This window comes from Cuculus canorus, chromosome 4 (genome assembly GCF_017976375.1).
Source record: "Cuculus canorus isolate bCucCan1 chromosome 4, bCucCan1.pri, whole genome shotgun sequence".
NCBI lineage: Eukaryota > Metazoa > Chordata > Aves > Cuculiformes > Cuculidae > Cuculus > Cuculus canorus.
This window is the reverse complement of record NC_071404.1, coordinates 39,072,575-39,090,780: the sequence shown is the minus strand read 5'-3', so window position 1 is coordinate 39,090,780 and position 18,206 is coordinate 39,072,575. Positions and strand designations below refer to the sequence as shown.

The following is an 18,206-nucleotide window of genomic DNA, read 5'->3' as shown; positions in this document are numbered from 1 at the left end:
GTTTTTTTATACTCTGTGCTTCCTTTCACCCTGCTGAAAATAAACCTTTAAATATGAAGTTTAAACTTGCTCTGCTATAAGGGACCTGTTTTTCTGTTTATGCACAGATGCTTTGTATTGGGCATACAGGCAAATTACAAATAGAACTTTACTCTTCTTCCTTTGCAGCCTCATTATTTTCGTATGACTCCAAAGTTTTAAATATGCGTAGAAATAACCATGCACTAAAACATATGGATCCAAGCGCTGACCTCAGTTACATCACATCTAGACAGTAACTGTTATCATTTGGATTTATGCTAGTACTATTAAAATAGAGTGATTTACTAGTGATGAACAGAGTTTTTATGACCCTGTCAGTCGTGCAGAAGTTTATAAGGTAGTTGAAGTACTGATACTCACAAGTTTAACTCTTTGTTACGTGTAAAGAAGTCTGCAGCAGGTCATAGTGAGTGAATGGTATCTAAGAGTATATTAATAGAAAGTTCTGTATTTGGGGTAATAGCATGTTGGATTTTCTTTAAAGTTTTAGAGCTCTTGTACAGTCCTTAATTCAACTAATTAGTTTTTAATATTTTTGATTGACATGTGTGTATCACTACTACATAAGAATATCCTTGGCTCAAAGGAGGAGCATTAGTGAGACAGTGAGAATGTTTGTAAATTTTTTCAGGGATACAGATGTGCAAGTGTTCAGTGTGATACATTTTCTGGCCACCTGCGGAAATTATAGCCAACACTGAAAAAAATGGAGGGAGTGGGCTGCAGGGAAAACACATTTCAGGATGTTAAGTGTGATTCAGAATTAACACTGTTGTTTGGTCTATTGTTGTTTTTCCTTTCACAGCTCTTTATGTTTTTTTCAGGCTGCACTGAAATGATTTGCTTATGTAGAAACTAATTTGAACTAAAATTGAAAGTAATTTGAGAACTAGATTTGCTGATGTAGAGAGAATAAAGATTATGAGAAGAATAATCATTTCGGTCTATAATAGACTTTGTCTTGGACAGACAGTTTAGATAGGTATTGTGCATAAAATACTGTGATCATCTTATCTCTTTTAAGTAGTATCTAAATAAATTAACATTGTAGCATATACTTAACTACTACATTAATGAATGCTAAACATTGTAAACATTCTATAATGTGCAAAAATGAGACTCTTGTAAGAAAACTGCCAGTAAAACTTTTGAATCTTGAGAAAAGGCAGGAATGACTTCTCTTCTAAGGCCTAATACTGCACCACTCAAATCCGTGGCAAAACTATCTTGTGCAGTAACCCATTACTCTGTGAATAAAACTATACAATTAACACTTTCTTAAAGTGCCACAGATTTAGGAGAATTCAAAGACTCAATCTATCTTTTTGGACATGAGCACAAAAAAATCATAACTTTTAGGAGGAATGCTTTAAAAAGAAATTCTTTAAAGAAGGTCCCTGATTTGTGCATCCAAAAAACTGTTCAGTGTCCAACGATATAACATTGAAGGAATTGTAAATGTGTACTATCGTGCCATTAATAGAAGCAACATGTAGAAAGTAGGAATTTTCCCTAGATACACATATGAATAAATGCAAAGTCAAGGCCCTAAAACAGTCCAGAAATATCTAGCTCTCTTTATGTCTACAGCTTTTCACAATATATTCTACTTTTACTTACATGAAAGTGGTTATTCTTACCTTGATATGCATATATAAAACTTCTATGACTTCCCAAGTATCTTCTAAAAATTATTCAAGTGTACTGTGGGGATAAGGGACATAAAATCCCCTGAAGGTGGATGTTTACATTAAAGAGAGAAATTGTGAACTAATATAAACCCCTTACTGAACAGATCATGGAGCAGTGGTCTTTTCAGACACACTGAGTTGATAGCTCTGAAGTATTAAAGTGATTTCTGATGTCCAGCTTTAAAGCAATAAAAATAGATCTTCAGATTTTTTTATATAAAAAAACTGAGTTTATAGAATAATAATGGCCATCAGGAGGATGCTGCACATTTGCAGACCTGTCATTTTCAGTGCTGATATGCTACCCATATGTTTCTGTCCGCAGTTTTGAGACCACTGAGGCTGCATAACAAAAGCTGTTGTTCATCCGGCTTCTGAGTAGCCTTCCTCAGTGCTGAGTGCAGGTGTGGCAGTCAGGATTTGTCTTGTGGGATGCCTTTGCAATCAGCTGTCACTGTTTACTCTTTGTAGCACAGCAACTTAATTCTCTTCTGTTCTAAATTAAAGGAAAGCATTAAAGATACCCTGAACTAGTTTTAAAAGTAGGAAAAAAAAAAAGACCTATTGTAACAGGTAGCATTATTCTTGGATATTCATTCTTGGCTTATATGTTTTGGAAACATTGCACTCAAGCCTGTGATTAAGTGCCCTCAATCTAGTTACTGGTTGGGTGTTTGGAGGCTGCCCCCACAATACCATCAACTCACTGAATTCTTCCAAAATATTTATTTATATTAAAAAACACTGAAAAATGATCACATGGCCTTAAAGCCATTAAAGCCATTAAAGCCATTAAAGTCATTAACGTGAAACAGGTTAATACCTCTTCACAAAGTCAGACATCCATTACTCTGATTAGGTATCTTGGTACTGAGAATTAATATGAAATATTTGGCAAGTATATTAATTCCATACATATATTATGTATCTTTTTATTTATCACTACAGTAATACAAACAGACACACATGAAAGCAGATATGTTCTGCCCTACTAAAATAATCATGTCTTACAAAGAATGTTAAATCAAAGAGTAAGTCACAAGGTACAAACAGTTAGATGTAAATCTGTTGCCAGTCTAATTTTATTGAGAATTGAGTTGGCCTCCTTCTAGATTTATTAAAATTAATTTTATATTTTATATTTTCATTACTTGTTCTTGGACTTCACCTGAGAGGATCTTGGTTTACTGAGCACTTTACCCCAGTCCTTCCTCACGTGGTACATACTTATTTTTTAAAAACTGGAATTGTGACAAAAATATTAGCTCAACATTTTATATTTCCATCCTTAATCTTTAGAACAACCTTAAAATTTCATTTATTTATGATAATGCAAAGAGACTAATATATGACAACATATATTTGTTTAAATCTATATCACAGAAAAAAAAATGAGTTCATGACAACATATTGCAAATGCCTGAGGTATCCCAGTATGTCCATACAGGCATGAGATCCTTGCTAGAGTTATTTGACAGGCGAGTATGCAATATATTTATAGCATGTCCAGAGCAGTGTCTAGCTCTTTTCCAACCTTATTGTTCTTGTGCCAAGTTCAGTATCTGAAGTGGAAATGATTTGCTGAAGAGATATATATATGTATACTACTAATGCACGTTATATGTTGGTCAAGACAGGTACAGAGATAGTTGGCTTATTAAGGTACAGGATATATGTTTGGTGTTAGGCCTACCACTGTTAATGTGTACATATACATTTTTGTGTATACATATTTGAGAAGTTAGAACGCTTCTATTAAGTAGTTATTTTCATATATGTTATCATTTATTGAAATTTGATAAAAAGGTGTTTTCAGAGTTTTTCACACTTTTACCTGGATTTATTCTATCTCCATTTGAAACTCTCCCAAATTCTATATCCCCTTCTCTTTCCTCTCTTGCACCCAAAATCCCAAACTGATTGTTAACTTAACCTGGATAACAGTACATTCCCGAAAAGGTCTCTAAGAAAATATCTTCACAGGCTTGAGCTGCTAAAGAATATCACATGTACTATTAATTGCATAATAGTTATTTATTAAAAAGAAATACATTACATACAATTTATTATTAATTTTGTTCTCGTTTCTTGCAACTGGAAATGCAGGAGGTGGAGATCAGGGTTTCTGAATTGGGCCAAGAATGTGGTGGTGGTGGTGCTGCTGCTGCTCTCATTGAAGAGAGAAGGCAGAAAAGGAGACCAGAATGTGCAGGAGCTAATTCACATCCTTAAATAAACAAATGTTTAGAGCTATTTTCTATAATCAAAAATATCTAAGTAGCTTTATACTTACTGTTTTTTTAAAAAAATAATGTAATACTTCTCTGTGGAAGCAGAAATTTTCCATTTTCACTCTGTTTTTAAGCACATTGACTTCTCCATTTTAACGGATTTGCAAAACCAGGCATATTTAATAGGCTATGCAGAAGATGATCTTATATTTACAGGATAAAAAAAAAGCATCTTTTTGATAGAACTGTGCTAATGCAAGCTCCAGCTCAGCCTGGGAGCTGTGAAAGAAATGAATGCAACGAAGTTTCCTATTCAACTAAACAGTTGTTTTGGGAAAGAGTGGTTGGTAGGTTTGTCTTTGTTGTTTAAGCACATGATTGCAACAAAACCAAGCTGCTTTTTGTGACTGGAAATTGACCCCTTCTTCAGTCATGTGGTCAGATATGTTGCAAGCATGCGTGTAAATTTAATTTTATGTCAACTCTTACCATAAAAGCCTTGACAGCTTGTGGTTCTACTTTCAGTCAGAAAATTCGGGGTTTTTTTCTCTAATTCTGAAGTCTACCATCCTGAGTGGACAGAATTTTATTACAACTTCGAAATCTCTTTATCTCTATCAATGTCTTTAAAATGCTGTATCATGGCAGTTAATTGCTATGCCACATATTTGAATTCTTGGATTACCAACATCTAATTTCTCTTTGCTCTTCCAGTGGTAAGTGATATTTATGGTCTGGAGTAGGCATAGGGGTTATCTGTCTTTGTCAGTAGTTCATCATAACTGAGAATAGTCTCGTTGCAGTTTTCACTCAAGTAAAACATATTCCATCCTATTGTTGGTCTCCCACCCTGCTTTACCCAGTAATCTCCTTTGCCCCATGCATGATAGACAAAAGCTGGCTTGTTCATGTTTTGAGGGCAAAAAATACCCAAATGGCCTCTTTTGTGGCATTCAGATTTCGGTAGTCTTCCTGCTGGTGACAATAAAGTAATGCTGTCTTAAGAAAATACTGAATAATCTTCATCACCTCAAGAATGTAGAAGTATTTTCTTAGACCTATTTGGGGCATGTAGCACTCATCAAGACAGTCATACTTGTAGCGGCCTGTGGAAGTGTGATAGAAAGGGATAAGAGAGAAGAATTAGGGAGATTAATGTGAGAATAGAGTGGCTCCAGGTGAAAGTGTGGAAGACTTGATTATGTGTTTGCTAAATGTATCGAACTGACAGCCCATAACAGAGGCATCACAGAACATTTGCAACACTTCAGTCTTGATTCCAACATTAGTTTTGCTGCAGTTATAGTTTATGCTGTAAATTTTTTTACCCTGTATTGAGGTATTTTGCTTTTTTGACTTTTATGGGTGGTTCCTTCAACATTATTAATCTCAATATAGTGAAATTCAGATCAATAGAAAATTAGAAATGTTGTTATTCTTTCACTGAATCTACCTGTTACTGAGTGTAAATGAATAATGATTACTTATCAGCCCTGAGTGAAAAATACATACCTTGTGGTTTTTAAAGGATATAGCGGGGAGGAATTGTGTTTTAACCTGTAAAGAGTGATTTAGAGCTTTCACACAGGTGCTTCCTTCATAATCACTGCAGAGCTGGTCCCAGTCTGGCCATGAATTCTGCTCAGTGACAGCTTCTCTGAGGGCGAGAAATGTTGTACAGATGGTACTGGAGGCCTTATTGAACCTGCTGAGCATTTAAAGATTAAAATGTAAGGGAAAGAATAGGGATTTTACAAAGCTGGTTCTGGAAAACGAGAACATTCAACAAGTTGGTCACTGAGATGCACTCAGTGTGAGATGATTTTTCCTCCATCACTAACTGGTTTCAGCTGAGTTGTGCTTCAGACTGCAAGTTTGTTGCAGGATCTATCTCATCCTATGTATGTTCTAATGTAGGAAGTTGAGTTCAAGTTATATTGGTACTGTCCTATTAAAAAAATGTTTACGTGTCTAACAGATAAGAGCAACATATCAAAAGAAAAGGAAATTTCCTTTTGAAATGGCATTTGATCCAGTAAAGGCAGCCCAGTCACTGCAGAATGGGTACTTTCCACAAGATGGTGATGTAGGTGCATTTTTTTAACTTTTCTGAAATAAATTGTTTTGCATAAAGCAGTATTGTGATAACCTAGCCAGTTATAACTACAAAATAATTAATGAGTAAGTTTTATTATTGTAGTTAGTAAAATCCTGAGTGATACAAAGCTTTAGTAACTTCCATTACCACTGAGTTTTAGTATGATTTTAAAAAAATATATGTAACTACTTTCTTGCCCTTTTGTGGCTAGAAAGCATAAGGACTCTGAACGATGAGACGTCTGTTTAGATAGTATATGGGGAGGGAACACCAAAGATGATGAGAAATCTTTGTATCTTTTAGCTCGAAGGTAGAATCAAGGTCAAGATTTGTCATCAAAACACACTGAATAGAGATTTCTATGATGAGAATATAATTTGGTTTAATGTTAAGGAACAAAATTCCAGCTACCTTTAATACTATAGGCTTTTAAGTTTTTCAAGATGAGGCTGACAGGTTTTTTTTGGGGGGGGTGGATTTCCCCCCTTTCAAGTTAGTTGAGGGTTTTAATTAATGCCTCTTCTCAGTTTAATGAGGTACCTATTGTAAGTGCTTATATTGGTGTGAATTCTGCTGCAGTATGTTTCATACAGCAAAACTCTCTGGACCATCAGGGAGTGTAATTTCATGTGCACCCACAATCCATATCCTGATTTAAAACTACTTACTTTTAGAGATATGGTACAAATCTCATAAGGAAATGCTAGAAAAGCTTGCTATTTCATTATAAAAGTGTTGAAAAATACCAAAATCACAGAACAGTATTTTGACAAAACCAAAGCTTTTTGTACATGTTGTTTTAGAGAGTCTCCAGCAGATGTCCCTTGAGAACTTTGTACTTTATACAGGAGCCACTGCTGCATCTGCAAAGGGCTTGAAAATGTAACTGGGAGGCTTTCTAGAGGTGTCTGTCATCACTGCTTCATGGAAAAATCCGGACAGAATTAGATTCTTTAGTCCAGGAATTTCCAAAAAGGACTTTCACAATGCATGTAGGTATTGTTTTGAACAGAGCTGAGAGATAGTCAAAGAGTTTATTTTTTCAGATGTACATGCCTTTTTCGATATTATGAGATGGTAAAGTATGTTCTGCCACATTGCTTTTTTGGGGACTTTGCAGCAAGAGAAATTAGGAACAACCTCTGTTTTGGTTTGGTTTTTTTTTAAATAGAAAGAGTAATCTGCCTACACAGTTTTTGTTTAACACTCTGTTCTCCTCTTACACTAAATCTTCGGACTTTCCGAAAACTGTATAAATAGTGGAGAATTTATTATTTGTACCTTTGAATGTAGAAGAGCTTTATCTGTCTGTAATTCAAGATGGATTTCAAATGTGACTCTGCAAGGTCATGAAACAAAAAGGCTACCTGAAGTTACTAGGAAAAGGAAAGGCAATCTGGAACCACATTGAGGAAGTAGGCAAATTCAAATACCACAGAATTGCATAAGACTATCTTTAATTTGTTTAAAGCAAAAAAAAAAAAGTATTTGCCATATCAACGCAGAAATGCAGGATTATGCTTTCAAATAATAGAAACTGTGATTTACAAATATTCCATGTGTGGTTTTTTGTGTTTTTTTAGTACATTTGTGGAATTAGCTTGGTTCTACCTACACTAATGGTATCATTATAAGAAAAATACTGAAACCACTTCAAAACAAGGAAGGTGGAAAGGCAAAGGGACTGGAGGTTAAACACTTGTCAAGTAATGTATGTGACTGTAGAGTGTCTTGGAAGTGGAAATATAAGTATGCTTCCCCCTCTTGTGTTCACAAGTACCTGAAAAGGCAAATATACAGCTGGAAAAGAACAAAGTTCAAACCATGGTCAGCATGCCTTGCCCAAATAGGACACTTAGAGCATACTGAATATCTGATGTATTATTTCTATTGATTTTATTTGTAGAATTGTCATTGAAGTAGAAGTCATAGAACGTTTCTTGGGGTTTGGTTCTTGGGAACGACATGATTGCTACAAAAGGCAACCTGACAGTGTAACAGAAACTCAACTGTATTTTAAAATGCTGTTGATTTACTTGTAAACTGTTTTGCTCCAAATTTAATGCACACATTATATTTCCTACCATTTGATTTGACTGCAGCTATGGGAAAGTGGAAAAAATTGAGAGGAGCTTCACTAAGAAGGAATCATCTATCATTGCTATGTAAAGTGTAATGGTGCTTATTGAAAACTTTGCTGTGTTGCAGCAGTGCAGAAAAACTACGCTACGATCTTGGAGGCCTAGCAAGTTTATCTTTGTCATTTTGGCCTCCTTCTTATCTGGCTGGCACAGCCAAATCTGTATGAGTTTCTGGGAAGTGCTGAGACTTTTAGTGCTTTACACAGGCATGCTACTGATGCTGATAGGGCTGGTTTGTGTGTTGTGCATCTCAGTAAGTCTATTGAGATATGATGAAAAGAATGCCTTGCCAGTGTATGGAACATAGCCAACAAAGAATACATTTGGTTAATCCCAACAATAAGTGATTTGATGCAAATACGTTTAGTCTTTTGGTGCCCAGTAAGATTTGGGTTACTGAGATTATCAAACAGATTCAGCATGCTGCTTAAATTTATATCAGCTACTGAAGCTGATACAACGTTCAGGAACTTCCCTAGTTGGCTGGCAATTATTGTGGTGAAAAGTGTTTGGCAATCAGTGAAGTCATGGAAACTTACTGTACAGGTTAACTGTTGTTTGTTTAGTAGATTTCAATACCTTGTTGAGGTCTCAGTCACTGCCCTGAGGAATTTACAATCAAAGATACATAGAGATAACAAACATGCATTGAGTTTACTTGGCTGAAAACTGTTAGCCAAGCCAAACATGACACATCAGCCATGACAGATACCATATACCTTGCATTCCATTATTAGCGAGTCATAAAAATAGTTTGGGTATTTAAATTGTATAGAGGAGGAATTAAACTGGAATTAGTACTGGCAGGATGTGGTAGAAAATGGAGTAACTTGCTTTGGCCAATGAAAGCTTTATAAAAGGGTTAGACTTTTATGTTCAAAAACCATATGGATGTTGGAGATAGGATTATTTATTTAAAAAAACCCTACTACTTCCTTACCTCGGTGTTGATACTTAATGGAGCATTGAAATTCAAGTCCCGCACAGCTGCAAGCTAAAATAGGCCGTTGAATTTTAATCAAACTTACAGCTGTCCTTTCTTGTCTCATTTAGCAGTGATAGTGATGGTTTTATCACTTACAAAAGAATTGCTGTTCATTAGTTGAATGTCTCGTCAGTGAAACCATAGTTATCTATACAACAAAATTATTACAGATCCATCATCAAGGTCACAACAATTCTCGCTGAGTTTAACTGGACAGATTTATCTTGGCTTTGTGCAGGTAGAAGAAAAAGGTAAATTAAATATGAGAAATAATTTGTTTCTTTAATTTAAAATTTTGAAGATGGCTAAGGTAGATTGAGAAAATCCTGGTTTGCCTTACTCAATTTCTGTGTGGTCTGGATTCTTACACCTTTTTAAAATCAGTTTTGATTTTTATTATTTAATTCTTCTGTATGGACTGCATTCTCATTTATGTTCTACATTATTGCAAGACTTGGCCGAGTTTACATTACATTTGCTATTTTGTTTCATTTGGCCCATTTAATTTTTATTCTTCAGCATCGCATATGTTCTTGTCTGTTCAGATGGCAAAAGCTTCATCAAAAAATAAGAGAGAGAAAATTGAAGGGGGAAGCTATGTGCTGTAAGGAGAGAAGCAGTAGTCTTCCCAGTCCAGAGACCTTGTAAAAAGAATTTTGGATCAAAAAACATGGAAAGCTTGTTTTACAGGAGATTTGAAGATATGAATTTAAAAGAGTAAAAAGAAACAACTTAAAAATCTTTAAGGAAAAAACATCAGAATAGTTAATAAAAGTAGGTACTGGAGCAAAATGAAGAGAAGGAAGGCTTAGAAAGCCTTTTCTGAAAAAAACCAACTGTAGTGTATGGGTGGGGGCAGGTGGGGATAAGAGGCATGTTAGAAATGTCAGAAAGGCAGATGCATTTATGGATAAGTTATAGGAACAAAAAAAGACTTTAAAAATAATAATAAAAAAAGGCAAAGTCCAGAGATTTCAGAAGGAGCCCTTCTTAGAGTATGACAATCATCTCTGCTCTGAACAGGATTTTACCCTTGTTAATTATTATGTAGTTTACTAACTCATTAAGTAACTTAAACCTTCCTATATTCTAGTTTCTTTTTGACATGGTTTCTAAGGTGAGATTTTCAAAGCAACAAGTCTGCATAAACAATTCTCCTGCCTGGATTATCCTTTGGCAGGCTATAAAGAATGCTGCATGTAAACGATTATTGGGAGATCCAGACTATGAGAGGCATATAGTCCTTGCATAGAACAGCACATCAGACTCAATGGAAGTTGAGTCTGGATGGAAGGATCTTGTCTGATAATCACACTTTGCATTAAATTCAGTAGTAAATTTTTGACATTTTGTTGACTAAAAGGAGATATAAGGAGTAGGGAAAAATATATTTTTGTAATCAAGGGTAAGAAGTTATTTCTTCACTCTCTCTTTTCTTCCCAACTCCATGTCCAATAAAAATTGGAAAGAGGTTGTTTTGTTTTATTTTGTCATTTTTAGATTCAGATAATTTCAATTAGAATAACTGTTCCAAGGGTTCTGTACTTCACAGACTGAACAACTTCAGGAGTATGTTTTAATTCAGATAACCTCTCTAGCTTGTATATTGATGGCCCCATGGATTATTCTCCTATTCAGCTTCCTAGTGTCAAAAGCTAGTGGGAGGAACAGGAAGGAGAAATATCATGGGGAAAAAAAAAAACAAACAAAAAAGCAACTCCACAAAAGATAAATAGTCCATTAAGGGATCATGCTACTGCATTGTTACTTCTATTGTTTCTGAAATCCTTAGCAAATGTGTATTTAAGTAACAGGTTTAAGGAAAGGCACCTTTTATTTTAAATGCTTCTAGTAAGGTAGCTCTGGAGTTGTAAAGACTAGTGTGTGGAGCCCTGATAATCTTTACTTGCTCTGGATCTTTTTATAAGCACCTGTCACATATGATAGTTGTAGGCTCAGAGCAACATCCTTTAGTGGAGATATTACCAGATGTGCACACATTTACAATAGGTTCTTCAAGGTTCCAGAGAAACTTCAATGCTGAAAATGGTCCCTAGAGGTCCTAGTGCATTCCCCCCACTTTTGGTTTTTTTTCATCTTGAGACAAAAGCATGGATGAGTAATATACTGATCAATGATGTCCTGCTTGCAAGTGAATGATTTCCTTCTCTATTTCCTTAGTGCTTTGTAGGGGTCTTATACCTTCTAATTTGATCTAAAGTACTCAAGCAGCAATGTATTGTTGAGAATGATCGAGTACCTTGTCCAGTTTACTAATAATTTAACAGAAATATTTCGTATTTCTGATTTCATGTTTCCATTGTCCTGTACATCCTGGGATCATACTGTGCTCACTGTCAACATGTGATTTGATGTGAATCAGATATGTGTTATGGCACTAGTAAAATGGACTGGAATATCTCACGGGAGTCCCCATAACAGTAGTAATAGCGAGTATGAGTCAGTGCAGGAGTGGCTAAGATTAACTCAGAGTTTCAGGGAGCCAAGAGATGATTCATCCTTTGAAATAAAGAGTAGCTGCTAATAAACATTAATAGACATTTTCAGTTTTGTTTGCAGCATACCAGCACTTGCCATCGATACTGGGGAAGCAGTACAAGGAACCGAGAATATCATAAAAGCAAGAGCTTTGTAAGAGATGACTTGGTAGATGCACATTGACTTGTCACTGTTGTGGATATTGGCACAGTCTAGTGCCAAGATAAAGCAACAAACTTTACTGCTGTTGCTACTGCTGCAGCTGACCTTAGTGCTGTTGTTTTACACTTGAGAATTGCTGGCCATTTCCTTCAATTACTTACTGTGTGTTAAATGACTTTGCCAATAAAAAATATTTTTAATTTATAGTATTTAAAGTGGCTAATTACTCAGATAACAGGAAAGCCACTTTGAAGTAGATTCACTGAATGGGAAAACAATTTTGTTCTCCGCAGAATAGACCTGTTTTCTCCTCCATTTACACTAGTTTTTGCATACCTGCCAAATCATTTTAACTGGGACTTCATGCTACTCTGCCAGCTGTGAGAGTCAAGAAAGCAAGGCCCAAAGACACTTTTACTGGCTGTGTTTGTTCATGTGCTTGATTTTTAAAAAATTCTTTATTCATTTCTTTTTTCTAGTATCAGGTGTTTAAGTGGACCAAGACGTACTTCTCAAACATTTCCAGAATAAAAGCTATGCTGGACTCTGCATTTAACACTCACACACTCGTCTCATCAGAGTTATGTAAAACTAATGTTTTCAATGCATGCTATTAAGCTGTGGGTTTTTTTTTCCTCAATAACAAAGAAAAAGTGCTGTAATATTCAATGCAATTAATCTTCTGCATTATTGATTTCTTGCTGACCCTGTACCTGCTTTGAGGTCATCATTCAGACAAACAACAGTCGAACATTTTTCTCAGCTTTCCTATTTGTCTTTGTGAACAGGATTTCCCTGAGCCATGGGGAAAATGTCTTTGTATCTGTGAACTCAGAAGTACTCTTGCAACTCATCATCTCTTTCAGTGCTCAGATATCTCCAATTCGGTGTGTGCACTCTTAAATGTTCACTAAATTCCTCCTCTCCAAAAAAACAATTGACTTAAAATCTTAAGAGCACTCTTTGTTTTATGTCTGTATATGTCTCTGTTCACAGGAAAAATTAATCTACAAAAAAGGCTGTAAAATGCACACCTCCCCTTAGCATGTGATAACGTTTCACTTTCCTTAAGTGGAAAGTGGAGAGCCTCTACTCCTCCTTTTTGAGTTTTTTCTCTTTTCATGGCTTATACTAGTCTGGTTTATAAATTGGGCTGAGCTGTCTCCGAAGGCATATTTGACCTATATAGTGTTGAAGTATTTTGTTTGTTCTGTTTACTTTTTCTGTATGTGTGTGCATAAGTGTACTAGTTCTGGCTGGTAGAGAGTTAATTTTCTTCATAGTCGCTTGTATGGTGCCATGTTTTGTATTTGTGTCCAAACAGTCTTGAAAATACAAAGGTGTTTAAATTATTGCTCAGCAGTGCTTACAGACTGTTAAGGCCTCTTCTGTTTCTCTCAGTGAACAGCCTGGGAGTGCACAAGAAGTTGGTAGGGGACACAGCTAGGACATCTGACTCCGATGACCAAAGGGATATTCCACACCATATGACGTTTGCACTCGGCCATGAAAGCTGGGGGAAGAACAAGGAAGGAATAACTGTTCAGCCTGGAGAAAAGTAGGCTCAGAGATCTTTTAGTGACCTTCCAGTACCTAAAGGGGGCTACAGGAAAACTGGAGAGGGGCTAGTCATAAAGGCTTGTGGGGATAGGATGAGGGGGAATGGGTATAAACTGGAGAGGGGCAGATTTAGACTAGACATTAGGAAGAACTTCTTAACCTTGAGAGTGGTGGGACACTGGAACAAGTTGCCCAGGGAGGTGGTGGAGGTGTTCAAGTCCAGGTTGAATGGGGCCTTGGGCAGCCTGATCTAGTGGGATGTCTCTGCATGTCCATGGCAGGGGAGTTGGACCTAGATGATCAAGGTTGCTTCCAACCCAAACTATTCTATGATTCTATAATTCTATGAAATACTTTGTTTTCATTTCTCACACTTATCTATTTATTGCATGCTACTTCTATGGCACTGAAACAGATTAACTTCTCTTTCAGTTTTGAGTACACGCGTTATATTTGTCTCTTTCCCAGGTCGAACTGGTAAGCCTTATATCAATTGTACTTCCTAAAACTGAACATTACTCAAGAAAACTATGCAAGTTTTCCCAAGTTGAGACATCTTTCTCCATACCTTCTAGCAAAGGTTGTGTCAATTCTACTTACTTAGCATTGACGTGATATCTACTGATGATTGTACAGGCTGTTCAGAGAAGTCTGTGTTGCAATGCAGTGTTCTTTTTTTGTTGTGGGATGACTAGACTGCTCTGTGCTACTAGCCTCCACCATAACATATTAAAATTTAACCCATTAGTGTTCTGGAAATAATGGGGTATGCTAGGTACCATTACACTTCTGTATTAGTGGTAGAAACATTCCTTTGTGGAAAGCTTGCAGCTTGAATAATTTAACTGGAAAAATTTTAGAATTCCTGGATAATATTTCTCAGGCAATAGTTAACAACATCATATAGGCAACAAAGTTTACATTGTTGGACACAGAGAGATAAGAGAGGGGAAAGAAGAAGAGAGAAAGGGAGATGAGAATCCAGTTGTCACTATGCTAAAGATATTTCAAGTTCTTAGTAAGGCAGAGAAATCACAGAAAAATTACAATTTACTGTTGAGCCAAGTACCTAAAAAGCACTTAGCTCTCAAGCAGATGGAGTCTATTGTGTATTTCTTCTACTCTAAATTGCTGATTAGTTCCTTCCAACTAAGTGTGTGTTTCAGAGTGGGAACATTCCTGTGGCCTTGCGAAAGCCAGACAGACTCAAGGTGATTCATAGTAATACTGTCCTTTGTGGGTATCCTGAATTAATCAAAATACTTATGGAGAAAATTATGTGGATATCCAACATCCCAAAAGACTGAACAGTATTGTTTAAATTCTTTTTTTAATATAATCTACTATTTTTATTTATCTAATTCTGCACGCACATTGAACGTAAAATTACATTACTACAAGCAAATAATATAAACATTATATTTACCCTCTTTCTGTTGTGTAATAAGTCTTCACATTGTTTTTAGCTTGGAAAATTGCAATAGATTAGTCAGTTACTAATTATTTATTAAACAGTATAATTGGCAGTGTAAGTTATTTTGGAAGTAATTTTCTCTGTGCAATGAGATACACTGGTTCGCAGTGTATTTCATACTGACTGTGAGATATTTCCCTTTAAGAGCACTTGGTGGCCTCTGTCTTTGCTGTCCCTCTTCTTACACTCAGCTGTGATATGGCCTTCATCTCTGTCCTCATATTCATTATTAGTTCAGAAAAGTATCAGGAAAAAAACAAGAAAAAAAGCAAAAATCAGCTTGTAGTTGCTTATGTTTTTGCATGTACAAAGAATAAGAGGATTTATTATATTCAGTATAATCCAGTGAGCTAGACCCAAGAAAACAAGGAGAAATGTATAAAATAAAATTAATATTTAAATATGTGAAAGCTTCTTAATAGTGAAATCTGTGAAGAAAGTAATATTTGCCAATATGGTGCATTTTTTAAGAACAAACTATACCAAATCCTTTCAATAAAGAACATCCTGTGTTAAAGGACACTTGATCATCTAATCCAGCAGGTCTGTCTATAGTTTTTTTGAATTGCATAGAAGGACTGGATACCAAAGATAAAGAAAGAAGTTAACTTTGAAATCTGGTACTAACGTTCTAATTATTGGATGTAATAACACTCAGCAACAAGAGGAACATAAGCTTATATTAAGGAGACTGCAAGATGAAAACTCACTCCAAAGTTTCATCTAAATGCCCTACTAGGTCACTTATTTCCCACTCAAAACAAGAGCACATTTTCATTGTAACTTTTCATTATCTTATTTGAAAACTATGAGTTCTTCACAGAGAAGTAGATTTATGTCACCTCAAAGATCAGAGAATAACATTTTTTGAAGCTTTTTGAAAGTTAAAGGAGTTTACAAAGGACAATATTATTATAAAAATTATTTAAACTTATTTTATGGTGAATCTTCTTTGCAGTTTTCCCAGTAGGAATATTCAACACTTTCATTAAAAAAAACTCCACTTTCAATTTTTTTTTCAATTCACATTTGAGATTACTTTGAAAAAAACGCAGCTTCTTACAGGTAAAGACAGTACAAGGACTGTGGAAAAAAAATAAAAGAAATTGTCCTTTTGATTGGTTTCACAGCACGTGTTAAAAATTAGAGGCATTTTAGGAAGGTCAGAATTATTTTTCCAAATTATGTTGTCTGACGCTGAGAAGCAGCACTAATTTCACTAAAGACCTGTAGATAGTCACTGATTAAAGTAGAGAATATGAGGGAAACTGCTTTGATATTACTAGTGTATTTCTGTAGGAAGTTGCATAATAATTTATTCTGAATCTTAATGTTGACCAAACACACTGCATAATTTGAACCTCATTACTTTATCTTGAAGGTAGTTGTAGAGTAGAAACTTTGTACAATTTGTTTCTATTTGGTGCCTTTGGCAATCCTGCACTAGAAGTGCATGTGTCTCAGCTGGGAAAAAGAACAGTCTTCTATCATTAGGCAATAGAATTGGGCAAGAAATTGGATCTTCTGTTGTGGTGGAGAAATTAGATGTTTTTCTGGAAAAACACCAGAAGGTCAAGAATTTTTATGTAACCTTAAAGCCAAAAGACTAAAGAACAAGATGCTGCTTTGTAGAGATAGCAAGATTGCTTGTATTTTTTACATTTATTTTGAGGATAGATATCTTCTAGGCATGAATCAACTTCACATGGTGGGAACAGCTTTCCATGTTGATAGAGGTACCTCATTACTGTCGCTTTCTTTCTTCTGACAGTGATAGTGACTGCTATCAGAGACAGGATATGGAAGTCTGACAATTCCTGTATACTCTTTGATAAATTCTCTGTTTATATAAAGCAGGGGGAAATACTTTCACTCCATGTTGCTTCTAGTTTTAATGGAGAAAACAGATCCAGAAAGACTAATTGAAAAGTCTGTGTCCCAGAGAAGTCCTTCATAAAACATGCACGAGAAGCTGCATGCATTTCAGACAAGTAACTTCTTTATTAATTTTTATTTCCTTGCCCTGTAGGCAGAAGGAACAGAAAAGACTATGCTGTCCCACTTTTTAGGCTTTCATAACAATTTTGATCCCTGTTTTTCTGCTTAGAAACCCCAAGCATCATAAACCAGCTACTGAATGTTCCTGTCTGCCTGACTACAGTCATTTCTGAAGTCCAGGATCTACCTTATTTCCAGGGACTGAAATCAATAGATTTTCCTAGTTTATTGGATTTGTTTCTAACAGTGTAAATTAATTCTCCTCCGTTGCAATCTGTTTTTTTTATGTGGAAGTGTTTTAGGAAAAAGAACAAGATTAGAGTAATTACCATACAAAGCATTCCCAAAGAGCCCAGCAAACAAAAGGAAGCCAAGATTGCAACAGATAAGGAATGTCATTAAGAACATAGCTCAGGGCTATTTTGCCTTGTGACCATAAATGCAGGAAGTAATTTTTGTCCTGGACCCTTTTTAAATATAGGAGAAAAATAAAAATCTGGTGTTTTTAGGTATGGTGCATAAGGAGACACTGAAAGGCCATCTAACTCTCTGGGCAATAAGATGGAGGTGTGCTTGTATTTGGGCACAAAAAAACTTCTGAAAAGATGAATAATTTTTGATCTCATGTATATGAATTCATAACTCCTGACTGTTTTTCTTTTTTTTTTTGGACATTACCACTGAAACACCAGCATCAGAGACAGAATTACATAACTTCTTAGCAACACTTCCTTTCTCAACAGTCAAATAATTTCATAGGATGTCCCTGTTCTTATGCTCTGAACAGTATGTTCACAGAATTACTTAAAAAAACCTCTTCATTTCTGTTTCCATTATGTCAGCTACAAAAAGTACACACAGAAGCTTTAGTCATTTTAATAATTAACTAGAGATTTGTCTGGATTGATTAAGAACCTCAGACAAACACCATGTCTGTGAAACAAATTAACCTTTCTGAGATAAGAAATCAAAACAATTTAATCTCCAGAACTTTACCTTCTTCTTTAGTACAGATCAAATAGTGTATGTGTTTATCTCTATGTGTATTATTTTCTATGATTAATAGATAATTTTCAGCTTTTATTTACAATTTAACCAACAGTACTCTCACTGCTTTCTCAGGAGACTTTGTTAACATTTATATTTGTATACTACATACATGCTCTTCAATATTTCTCTCCATGTATTCTTTGTAAAGACTTTTTTAATTCTAAAGTTTAAATAAGTATCTTGTTATTGAGTTTTGACTCAACCACATGTTTATCATGTTGTATTTCACACTTAATTCTTGAGAATTCAAACCGTTATCATGTTCAACAAAAAAA

General features: G+C 35.3%; 1 protein-coding gene across 2 annotated transcripts in view; it reads right to left on the bottom strand.

Moving 5' to 3' along the window:
• Positions 1 to 3,748: 3,748 nt before the first annotated feature.
• Positions 3,749 to 18,206, bottom strand: part of HPGD (15-hydroxyprostaglandin dehydrogenase) — a 57,023-nt gene continuing 42,565 nt past the window's right edge. The window contains exons 5-6 of one of the 2 annotated variants that reach the window (XR_008449582.1): positions 5,477 to 5,672; positions 3,749 to 3,960 (exon numbers count right to left, since the gene is read on the bottom strand). Coding sequence is in view for 1 of the 2 variants with exons in the window: in XM_054064728.1 (XP_053920703.1) it covers positions 5,545 to 5,672 (128 nt within the window). In the remaining variant the exon portion in view is untranslated. Of the gene's footprint in view, positions 5,673 to 18,206 lie in introns of both variants that reach the window. The other variant, XM_054064728.1, reaches the window with a different exon arrangement.